The sequence below is a fragment of the Neofelis nebulosa genome, chromosome 15, assembly GCF_028018385.1.
Source record: "Neofelis nebulosa isolate mNeoNeb1 chromosome 15, mNeoNeb1.pri, whole genome shotgun sequence".
Classification (NCBI taxonomy): Eukaryota; Metazoa; Chordata; class Mammalia; order Carnivora; family Felidae; genus Neofelis; species Neofelis nebulosa.
In genome coordinates this window covers 38,276,253-38,288,264 of record NC_080796.1, presented here as the reverse complement: position 1 = coordinate 38,288,264, position 12,012 = coordinate 38,276,253, and the positions used below count along the sequence as shown (strand labels likewise).

The following is a 12,012-nucleotide window of genomic DNA, read 5'->3' as shown; positions in this document are numbered from 1 at the left end:
GGACCTGGAGGGGCTGTTTTTCCTGCAACTCAGCTTCAGACAAGCAAGCAAAATTGTTAAGGTCTGCTTTAGCAGAATATCTCGCCACCACCTTCATGTTTGGAGCTTTTCAGCAGCCTGACTTCCTTTCCTCTTCACATTGAAGGATAAACGGGGGAACCTGCTGGAGCATGAGCATTCAGCCTTACGGGACCACATGCTTCTGGTTTTAGAAAAAAACTTCCAGTTAGAAGAACAGGTAAATATTCAAGAATTCAGATATAAGGGGAGGCAGCACAACCACTGGGGCTGGTAATCGTTGGCTTTTTATAGTCTCCTCTGTTTCAGTACATGTCTACTGGAGGTAGATGGTTTTCTACTAAGTGGCCAGGCAGACCCATAGGATTATAGAATATTAGAACTGGAAGGTGCCTTTGAGATCTCTGGACCCAACCCTTTTATTCAGCAGATGAAATAACTAAGCTCAAAGAAATTTTGATGTGTTTGTAACTTGTAAGTGGTAGAATTTACTCTCAAACCCATGTCCCCTGATTCTTAGTCTAGAAATACCACACTGTCTCTGCAGCCTATCCACACACCTTTTGGTTAATATCTGGCACCTAGTAGGTGACTAGCAGGTGCTTGATGTTTTTTAATTAGACCAATCTTACCATGAAGCAATAGTTCACTATCTGTTCTAGGCATTTTGGGTTTTATATATTTCGTAGTAAGTCTTAACTCCTGCCTATGAAAAGCTTTGCAGCCTGATAAATGCATACATACATATGTATTTCACTGAGTTGTGATTACCAAGTGAAATTATGTGTGCAAATGCCTGCCACAGTCCCTGGAATATTCATAATGGACTCCAAATGCTGATTCTATTGAGTAATTATTATAAAAGTTAATTATTTTGTTAGAACATCTCAGAGGATCAGACTTCTCAAGCCCATGTCAGGAAGGGAGGGAGCTGAATTCTATTATTGCCAATTAGTTTATGGTGTCTAATTCCATATTAAAGTAGGTATGTGAGTTCCAAGGTCAGACCCTGGAGAAAAGTGCGAAGACCACTCAGACCGTGACTTTGGTAGAGGGCACACTGCCTGATAACCATTCCTAAGTTCTTTCTGTACCACTTGCCTCATCCATCCATCCATCCACTCATTCAACAAACACCTGCCATACATCAGCTATGAGGTGCGTTGCTAGGGGCTCTGAGTCAGGAAAGACACAGCTTCTGCCCTAGAAGGACTCACAACGCAAAAATGCAAATAGATAAGTTGCCGTGCCATAGGATATGCTGTTACTCAGTCTGGGGTACAGAGGCTGCAGCAGTTTGCTCTGTGGGATTTGGGGAAAGCTCTTCAAGGTAGCACATCCGAGCTTCATTTTGAAGGAAGAAAAGATTTGTCAACTTAAATGTTGTGGGGAAAGAACGTTCCAGAAAAGGAAAGCTTGTGCCAAGACCAGGAATTATGAGAGAGGCTGATGGTTCAGGGAACTGGGGTTTTGGGGTGGTGAGGCTCCTGAACATGAGCTAGAAAGAGCTGGAGACTGGTGTGCTGGGTGCAGATTGCAGTGGCCTTCCATGTAAGCTAAGAGGTTGCAGATACTGTACATTCAATTATTATTTTTTATTCATTCATATCTGCTTTGTTTCAGAAAGGATTTAAGGGCCAAAGTTTGAACTAATGTTTGTCAGTAATAGGGGAGCTAATGGAGGTTTCGAGATAAGAAAATACAGGTTTCCCACACAATGGGAAACAGAGCAATCCTATGGAACCTTTCATAAGCCAATGTCGTGTAAAGCAAAGAAGCAACTACCATTTCATAAAAGCGAAGATCCTCTTTGATTTCTTTCGGTTAGTCAAACAGGCACTAACGCAGGTCTTTCATGAAAGCAAAGTGGCGTAAAGTTTTGGATGGTGGGGGCAGGCGAAGACCACTACTTGGCTGGCTAATTGTTTGGCTTTAAAAAGTAAGATAGCTGGTGGTAGCACAGAAGATGGATAGAGGGAGAGGAGAGCATGAGGACAGGGGGACCAGGCAGAAGGATGTTGTCATGAACTAGGCAATGTAGCAGTAGAGCCTGGCAGTTGAACAGTGAGGGCTCTGGAGCCAGAATGCCTGGTTTTGAGACCTGGCCCCACACTTGCCGTATGAGTTTGGACAAGCTACTTAACTCCGCTCTTCCCCAATTTCCTCATTCATAAAATGGGGCTGTTGGAAGGGTTAAATGAGCTAATATATTTAAGCTCTTAGCACAGTGGCAATGTAATAAGCAGTTGAAGGCAAGATACTGGAAGTGATGGTGCTGGTGGCTCAGCCAAGGCTGTGTCTGGGGATGGGAAGGGCATTGAGAGACACTCCAAGGTCACAATGGCAAGCTGTAAGTTTAGAAGGCGGAGAACATGGAATTATTATCTGAGATGGACACTGCAGGACAAGTAGAGGTAAGGTGGAGGGAGAAGACACTTATCAGGGAGATATGTCTACCATGTAGGTGGAAATCAGCTCTCAGGATCTAAATGGAAGATTCTGGGGCCAGAGAGCAGATGGTTGTTGCAACCATTTGTTCATTTATAAAACACGTATCCAATGCCCTCTGTGTGCCAGGCACTGTGCAAGGCTTTGGGGATGAAGAAATAAGGGAGATGTAGCCTCAATAGTTTAGTGGAGGAAAAGACCAAAACAACCCAAAAAAGCAATAAGAGTAATGAAGGTAAGTTAAATGCTAGAGTGTAGTCAGGGGGTCTTAGAACTTGAGAGATGACCTAGGTAGGTGATACTAGTGAAGAAGTGTTTCTGAGAGAAAGTGTCCTTGAGTAGAGGCTTAAAAAATGGTAGTTTCTAGATGGAGGAGGAAGTGTGTGAGAGACCAGGACTCGATGGACAATAGAAGTGTGTAGGCTTGCAGGGCAGGGCACAGGTGGGATGGGAATAGGCAGCAGGCTGAGAAAGTAGCCAGGGGCAGATCATGTAGGACCCTGTAGGGTCTGTAAAAGAAGGCCACTAAGGATAAGGTGGGGGGGGGGGGGGGAGTGACAGAGTGATTTGTCTCTGGTTACAGCATGAAGGATGAATTGGAGAAAAACAAGTGTAAAGAAAGGGAGAGCATCATTTGTTCATACTAAAAATATTTATCAAATACCTGCTGATGCCAGGCACCAGACCAGTTGCCAAGGTTACAGCAGACTGTGGGACATGCGTCCCAATTCCCATAGAGCTTCCCATCTGGCGGGAGTGCGAGGGATGGTGTAGGACCAGGTGGGAAGCTGTCGTAGCAGCCCAGGTGAGAAATAAGGCTACAGTGAGTGTGAAACGAAATGAGATGAAAGGAGAAGCAGATATAAGAATCGTTTGTTTTGTTGTGTGTCGGGAGTTTAAAGTTGGTAAGTATTGCTGATTGAATGGATGAGGCGATAGGAGGAGGGTTGTCTAGGCTCACACGAAAACTTTTGGTTATTTCCCTGAAATAATTACAGATTCTAAGAGCATATCATGTTTTGCCTACCACTTGCTAAGCTAGCTGTATGCTGGGCAGGTCACTTAAACTCTCTACCTCTGTTTCCTTATCTATAAAACGGAACTGATCATCATACCCAACTCATAGGGTTTTTTGAGAATTAAGAGAGCTAATGAATACAAGGGTATGACAGACATTCAGCAAATGTCAGCTATTACTATTGATACTGTGCAGATAGCATCTGCTGTGCTGTGATGATCAGTACTGTGTGGTTGTTTAATAAGTGCATACTGAATGAATGAAGAGAACTAGTTCAGTAAATTTTGTTAAGTGATGTCACTATCATTAGATGAACCATCATAGCTGGTTAAGCTATGAAAAAGACTGATGAGAAATTTGTGGATCTGGTTTTTTTGAAGCACCTACAAATATTATATAGAAATCTACCTGTAAATATTTTCCTAGAAATACATGTATGTATTTTTCTTTTTTTTAATTTAATTTATTTATTTATTGAAATTTATTTAAATTCAAGTTAGTTAACATATAGTGTAGTAATGCTTTCAGGAGTAGAATTTAGTGACTCATTACTTACATGTATATTTATTTTTCTAGAAACACTTTCTTACTGCAATATTTTTCTAGACTTGTATTTAAATTATTTTAACTTGTATACATACACTTAAATGATCTCATTCCCATTTCTGTTATTAGATTTCTGATTTATATAAGAGCCTAGAACAGAAAGAAAGTAAAATCCAGCAGTTAGCAGAAACAGTAAAGAAATTCGAAAAGGAGTTCAAGCAGTTTGCACAGCTACTCGGCAAAAATGGAAGCTTCCTCTCAAACATCCAGGTGAGAAATGGCCTCTCTATTCATAGCCAAGATTTGGCCTTCAATTGGCAGTCAGGGTTTCTCTTATAACTTCTTAAGTGGAGATAATTTCAAATGTAAAGAAAAGCTATAAGAATAAGATAGTGCTTAAAAATACCCATGTATTCTTGGGGTGCCTGGGTGGCTCAGTCAGTTAAGTGTCAGACTTCAGCTCAGGTCATGATCTCATAGTTGGTGAGTTTGAGGCCCATATTGGGTTCTCTGCTGTCAGCATGGAGCCTGCTTTGGATCCTCTGCCCCTCCCCTGCTTGTGCACATGCTCTCTCTCTCTCTCTCTGTCTCTCTCTCAAAAAAAAAAATCTGTGCATTCTCCGCCCAAATTCACCCATTGTTAGTATTTTGTCCCATATCTCTCTACAGCTCCGTTGCTGTATGTATATGTACTTTCTGAAGCATTTGAGAGTAAGCTGTATATATATTATGGCCCTGTACCTATACACACTTCACTATGTATTTCATAAGAATAAAGATCTTCTTTTACATAACCCCAGTACATTTAACAATGTCAGTAAGTTAACTAATATAATTATGTAATTATATTTATTTATATTATATCTAATTATAATAATATAACTAAGGTAATTAACAGAATTGACGTAATACTTTATATAATTTATGGCAATTAGGGTTATAATTGATGTTAGGCCAATATTAGTTCCTTTATGTAAGATTCATTGAGTGTATCCATAGTCAACAAAGTGAAATATTAATTCCCTTGGGAATAAAATGCTTTATTTATTTAAAAAAAATTTTTTTAATGTTTATTTTTGAGAGAGCAACAGCATGAGCAGGGGAGGGGCAGAGAGAGAGGGAGACACAGAATCTGAAGCAGGCTCCAGGCTGTGAGCTGTCAGCACAGAGCCTGATGCAAGGCTCAAACTCATGAGCTGTGAGATCATGACCTGAGCCAAAGTCGGACTCTTAACCCACTGGGCCACGCAGGTGCCCTGGGAATAAAATGCTTTAAACACTAAAATATATCAAAAATTACTTGCAAATCATGAATGTTAAGTAACCATAAACAAATTTCTAATGAATAGTATCTTTACTGTAGTTATAAAATTTATGGTAAAAAAAAATTTTAATGTTTATTTTTGAGAGAGAAGGACAGTATGAGTGGGGCAAGGGCAGAAAGAAGGAGAGAGAGAGAGAGAGAGAGAGAGAGAGAGAGAGAGAGAATCCCAAGCAGGCTCTGCACTGTCATCATGTCAGCCTGATGGGGGGGGGGGGGGCGTGCTTTGATTTCACGAACCTCGAGATCATGACCTGAGCCGAAGTTGGACGCTCAGCCGACTAAGCCACTCGGGCACCCCTGTGGTGAAAAGGATCTTAAGACCTGTGGTATGGGTAGCAGTTTTGAAATGTGGACTATCCCAGAAAAATGCAGGCCATGTAATTTCCCCATACTTTGTCAGCACACTGTGTGTGTGTGTGTGTGTGTGTGTGTAGAAAAAAAGGAAATCTTTATTTGTTATTATCTCAATTCTGACCTTTTTCTAACACAAAACCAGTCAGAGTTAAGGTCCTGAGGGGCAAGTGTGGAAGAGAAGTATGGGTCTAGTTTTATTTAGTCTCTTCTACCCAGGTAGAGAATCTAAAGTTCAAGCCTTGCCTCATTGCACTTCTGGACCACTTTTAGGGCTCAGGCCAGAACAGATGGGTCTATTTCCAGCTCATTCTCTGCCTTCTAACAGAGCAGGCGTGGATCAGAATAGCCTCTGAGAAGGACGTGATTAAGGCAAGAGGAGAGACAACAGGAGAACAAAGATATAAAGATAGGTTAGAGCACCAAATGGATAGAAATTGAGGGAGGAGTATAAGTCAGATGAAGAGAAGTTCAAAAATTTGGAACAGGAGCTGTGACCGGAAGGAGGAGGAAGATACTAGGTAGTTCATCTTTCTGTGAACCTCACTGAATTTTCTCTTCCAGACTGTGCATTTTTCATTGCATTAATTGATTAACTAAATGTGAAATGTTTGGGTTGAAAAAATTCAGTATCAATGAATTACTAAGATATTAACTTTTTTTTCTTTTTTACATTATGATCCATGTTGTACTGAAAGGCTCTTGCCAGTCTCATTGACAAGTCTGCTTGGCTAGAAGCTCAAGTGCGTCAGTTATTACAAGTGGCTAACCAGCAACAAAATAAATTTGATCTGAGGCCTTTGGTGGAAGCGATTGATACAGTGAAACAGAAAATTACTCTGCTAGAAACCAATGATCAAAGACTAGGTATGGCACGTATTTTACTTCTCTTTGGATGCCTCTGTTGTCTGCATGTTTCTGGAACAAGCAAACACCTGGCCAGATGGAGAGTCGCAGCTGTCCAGGATAAACAATGGTCGAATCTGGTATTTGTGAAACAGAACAGCATGAGATTCTGGCCACTCGGGGGAAAATGATGGACGGCGATGAGCAGGGGCTGGAACAGGCAAAGGGTAGAAATGGGCCAGGAAATTCCAAAAACAGGGAGTGGTGGTTTTTAAGAAGAGTGGAAAATAATGAGAAAACTAAGGGAGAGATGTGGTGGAAACATTGTTTGAAGTATAGGAAAATCTGAAAGGGTTTGGCTATTTAAAAGCATCCCAGTTATTAAATAATGGGCCTCACCATGCTAATGCACACGAGTCAAATGCTGTGTGTCTTCTATACGCTTTGGTGAGCTTCAGTTCAAGAGTATGCATTTGGGTTTCCTTGGTGCTACTTTTGCCAAGACATGAGAGTCACTGAGTTAATTATTCATACAAATGATCCATTGGTGGACATTGAGTTCAGTTCATCTTTAGGATGTCAGAATTTTATTTTTCTCTTCAGATAACACAATTCCACTTTGGACAAATTCTGAAGACAACTTTAAGGCCTATGGAATCTTTTTTTTTTCTTTCTTTCTTTGCAGTTGTTTTGGAAGGGGAGACCAACAAACATGATGCCCACATTAACATTCATAAAGCACAGCTGAATAAAAACGAAGAGCGATTTAAACTGCTAGAAGGTGCCTGCTATAACGGAAAGCTCATCTGGAAGGTGACAGACTATAAGACGAAGAAGAGGGAGGCACTCGATGGGCACACGGTGTCCATCTTCAGCCAGCCCTTCTACACCAGCCGGTGTGGCTACCGTCTCTGTGCTAGAGCATACCTAAACGGCGATGGGTCCGGGAAGGGGACACACCTGTCGCTGTACTTCGTGGTGATGCGAGGGGAGTTTGACTCACTGTTGCAGTGGCCATTCAGGCAGAGGGTGACCCTGATGCTTTTGGACCAGAGTGGCAAAAAGAACCACATTATGGAGACCTTCAAGGCTGACCCCAATAGCAGTAGCTTTAAAAGACCTGATGGAGAGATGAACATTGCGTCTGGCTGCCCCCGCTTCGTGGCTCATTCCACTTTGGAGAGCACCAAGAACACCTACATTAAAGATGACACCGTGTTCCTGAAAGTGGCCGTGGATTTAACTGACCTAGAGGATCTCTAGTCCCTGTTTCTGGGGATGATGAAGGACTTGTTGGGTCCAGAACCATGGAGGAGGACACCTGTGATTATCATAGGGACTGACATTGAACTTAGTACACATTTGTATTTGGCTTCTTGCCACTTGGTGTTTGAAGGCAGTTTAAAACTTCTCAAGTGCTATCTTCTTTTTACGTTTTACTCTATCCCAGTTTGAAACTTAAAACCTTAGAATATTCTCTCATTATTTATATTTTTATATTTCTTGAAAGATGTTAAGTTTCTTGAAAGCGAGGTCTGGGGCATATCTGTTTTACTGGTGCTTAGCATAGTGTCTCATCGTAGGCACTATGTGAAATGTTACTGAGGGACACAGAGGAAGAATTGAAAATGCTTTGGTATTTTATTATTTGGCCTGCTGATTCTAGACCTGACCATAAGCCTGCAAAAGCCATCTTCCAGGGTAGACTATTCCAGTTAAGTAGTTGGGTGGTGTACTTTCAAAGACCATAAGCCCAGTTTGGACCAGACTTTATTTGGTCAAATACAAAATTTGTGGAAATTACTACACCTCTAAATATTTTCATTAAAAATTACCAGTAGTCACCAAGTACAGTTTTGCAAGGCTGTGTTAGAACTGGTGAATAGAGGAAGCATTTTCATTCTTCCTGCTGAAGTAAACAGAAAGTACTGCACTGTGTGTGTGTGTGTGTGTGTGTGTGTGTGTGTGCAGAGAGAGAGAGGGAGAGATAGTTTATACATATATATGGAGATATAGTCCTCCAACTAAAGCTCATATTTTATTAGGTACAACCATGTGAAAAAAAGCTGTTTTCATAGGTCAGAAAAGGTCAAGTATTAACAGTTTCATAAGGTTCAATTTAGTAGATATGTATGTACATGTATATGTATGTATACACCTAGTTTAAAAGTATGTTGGTAATAATAGTAAGTTACTGTGAGGATGGGTAGAATTTAGTACATGATGGAGAAAAATGTCATAAATGGATAAGAGGAACTTAAACCTAGGGAGAACACCATTATTATTCCTATGGTGTCAGAAGTATTCTCATCCCAAACTGATTGCTAAAAGCAGTATCTCCTATTCTTTTTGAAAGAACTTCTGAATTCATAAACTGATATGAAAATGGGCATTTATATAAACCTGTGACTTTTCTTGTTGAAGTTGTGAGTACTTTGTGAGGAACAGAAATGATTCTATTCTTACGCATCTGTCTGTGTGGGTCTATCTACGAGCGTGTGTGTACCAGTCAAGTGAATCCCAGTTTTCCTGAGTCCTCCTTTGTTGTTATGCAACTCAGTGTTTCCTGACATTCAAGCCAACTCCCTTGAGTGTGTGGGGATAAAGTGCCCTGGGCTGAGGGCCACTTAATGCAGCTTACCCAAGTGAGGACCGTGTACCTTATAGCTTTTGAGCAGTCGATCTGATAGAAGAAACATGATTTTTATACCAGTGGCTTCTGGAATAATTGAGACTTTCTTAATCTCTTCTCTGAAAAATTTCAAGATGCTAAAGACTCATCTTGCAGAAATCATCCCAAAGACTTAAACTTAAAGAAATAAGTTCACAATGGAAACGTACTAAAGAACAACACTGTAGCTGCTGGTGAACTCTGGCACAATTGATGGTCAACAGATTGACCTCACACACACTCAGGAAGCATTTCTGTAGATCACACAGCCAGACCCAGTGGTTCTGTGTGTTTGTTTTCAATGTTCCTAATCCAGTCCAAGTCCTTGGGAGTAGAAGATCATATTGTTGTAATTAGTTTTAAGTGGGTATGAAAAACATTTTAAAGTGAATTTATCAAAATACTGGTTTTGTGTTCTAACCAACTTCTCTACATAAAAAGCTTCAATCATGGCATGGTTTGCTTATGAGTTCAGAGTCCCTTCATCATTGAAACAGTGATCATGAAACAAGGTATTACAGAGTAAAAAAGACTCCTTTCTCAAAAATAAGAGTTGTGATTTTTGTTTTATAGAAGTGGATCCATGTAAACTGTTTTTCCTGTTCTACGATCTGAGCAGTTATTTTTATTCCATGTCAGAAATATTTAAAGATTTTATTTTTTAAGTAATCTCTACACTCAATATAGGGCTCAAAATCACAACCCCAAGATCAAGAGTCCCATGCTCTACTGACCAAGCCAGTGGGGTGCCTCTATATCACAAATATTTAAATTTATTCTATTTTGGTTAGATTTCAATTCCTGATGAAAAGAAAAAAATAGGTGTAAGAGGGAAGTTAAGAAAGGCATGTACAGGATTAAGGTAAGGTGGGGAGGTACTCTACATATGAATGCATATTAACAGATCTGAACTCTGACCCCTGATATCCAAATTTGATTTTTCAGAGAAACAAGAGATAGTCACAGCCAGTTCCAATTCACAGTGCCAGTCTTGAGCACAACTGAACAGAACAGAGAGCACAAAGTCTTTGTGTGGTGCTTTGGGCAATCGGTCCACACTGCCAACTACCTCTTTTCTCTTCGAAAGTGGTTGGAGACATAGGTCTTAATTGTACCTAAGAATTCTGGGCTGGAGATAAAGCCTTGATGGATGCATAGTAGGGGACCCAGGTGGTGCAATCGCCTGAGAACACCACATTTTAGGGGAGGAGGGAGAGGAGATGAGGAGAAGTACCAAGGGAGGTAGGAAGGCAAAGAATGTCAGCAGGGCCACCCTGCCAACAGTGGTCCCTCGCAGCGTACCCCACAGCCAACTCTTAAGCTCACAGTCTGCCCCCTCCATGCCACTCCCTCCTCAGCCTTTGCCTGAAGCTGCAGGCTTAAATATCCAAGTACCTACTGCACATCTGATCTTTCAAGTCCCACGGGTACCTTAAAGTACACTTCACCATAACTGAACTGGAGAGCTTCCCACTCTCCCCACCACTGCCCACCTGTGATGCTTCCTGTTTATTCTACCCCGGCTAATGACCTCATCATCCAAGCCAGAAGTTTGGACACTATTCTAGATTCCTCCCTCACCTTCCCCGTCCAGTCACCCACCCAGCACTGCCAATTTGACTTCCAAGTAATTTCTTGAAACTATTCCTACTACCTGTTTATACTGCCCACTACTGTCCTGTTTGCAGGCCTACGTTTTTGGCTACACTTTTCTTTCACCTCTTCACATCTAACCTCACGCTGCCACCCAGTAATCTTTCTGAAATGAAAATCTGAGAATGACTCCTCGCAACACCCACTGTGGCCACATCACCCAAAGGCCAAAGCCAAGGCTCGGCATGCCTGCCTCTGCACGCCCCCCCAACCCACCTCCTGACAGTCCTCCTACTTCATATTTAGCAATAGCACCCCAAGCCATTGGACATTTCCGTGTGCTGGTGCTGCACTTCTAACTGGAATACTCTTCACTATCCTTACCTCTTTCTTTGCATGATGAAGTCTTTCTGTTTAAGATTCTTTGGTTTCATCTCCAGGATGTCTTCCCAAACTAGTCCTCACTTACTGTACATCCCACTCACCACCTTCGACCCTTTGCTAGGCCGAGAGCTCCAGCTCTGTGCTGTAGACTTCCTGGTCTATATTCCAATTGTTGGACTTTTCTTTTTTTCAAAAAATGTTTATCATTTGAGAGAGAGAGAGAGCAGGAGAGGGGCAGAGAGAGCAGGAGAGAAAGAATTCCAAGCAGGCTCAATGCTGTCCAGTACAGAGCCAGCCCCACACGGGGCTCGATCTCATGAACTGTGAGATCATGACCTGAGCCGAAATCAGGAGAGCCACCCAGGCGCCCCTGGACTTCTCTCTTTTCTAGAAAACAAGTATTAATTGGCTATGTATTTGTCAGATTTTTGTGCTAGGCACAAATAGAACAGATCTTGTCCCTGTCTTCATAAAATTTATAATCTGGAGGTCAGTCACAAATGGTGAGCCAGAATGTTCAATGTGTAAATACTCTCAGCCTTCTCTGTCCGATAAGGACTTTGCCTCTCTACTTCTTCACCCTGTGCTCTGAGAAAAATGCATCTCACAGACCAGTGCTGCATGTTTGTGATGCAAGATGAGAGCAGGCAGAAAACATTTGAAGACAGAGCCCAAGGGGCAAAATTTATGAAGAAATGATAAACCAACGCACACAAGGACTGGAGGAAAGTGAAAGAAGAGAGAAAAGGGAATATGAACCTATGAGAACCTTTGGGAATTGTGACTGGAGCCCCCTTGATGTTTTTTCTTCCA

At 41.6% G+C, this 12,012-nt stretch overlaps 1 protein-coding gene across 3 annotated transcripts in view; it reads left to right on the top strand.

The window, feature by feature from the left end:
* TRAF5 (TNF receptor associated factor 5) overlaps positions 1 to 9,674 on the top strand; it is a 51,544-nt gene extending 41,870 nt beyond the window's left edge. For all 3 annotated transcript variants that reach the window (XM_058701957.1, XM_058701954.1, XM_058701956.1), the window contains 4 exons: positions 146 to 238; positions 4,160 to 4,300; positions 6,404 to 6,572; positions 7,237 to 9,674. In XM_058701957.1, coding sequence (XP_058557940.1) covers positions 146 to 238; positions 4,160 to 4,300; positions 6,404 to 6,572; positions 7,237 to 7,814 — 981 coding nt within the window. In that variant the 3' untranslated portion in view covers positions 7,815 to 9,674. The remainder of the gene's footprint in view (positions 1 to 145; positions 239 to 4,159; positions 4,301 to 6,403; positions 6,573 to 7,236) is intronic.
* Positions 9,675 to 12,012: the final 2,338 nt, after the last annotated feature.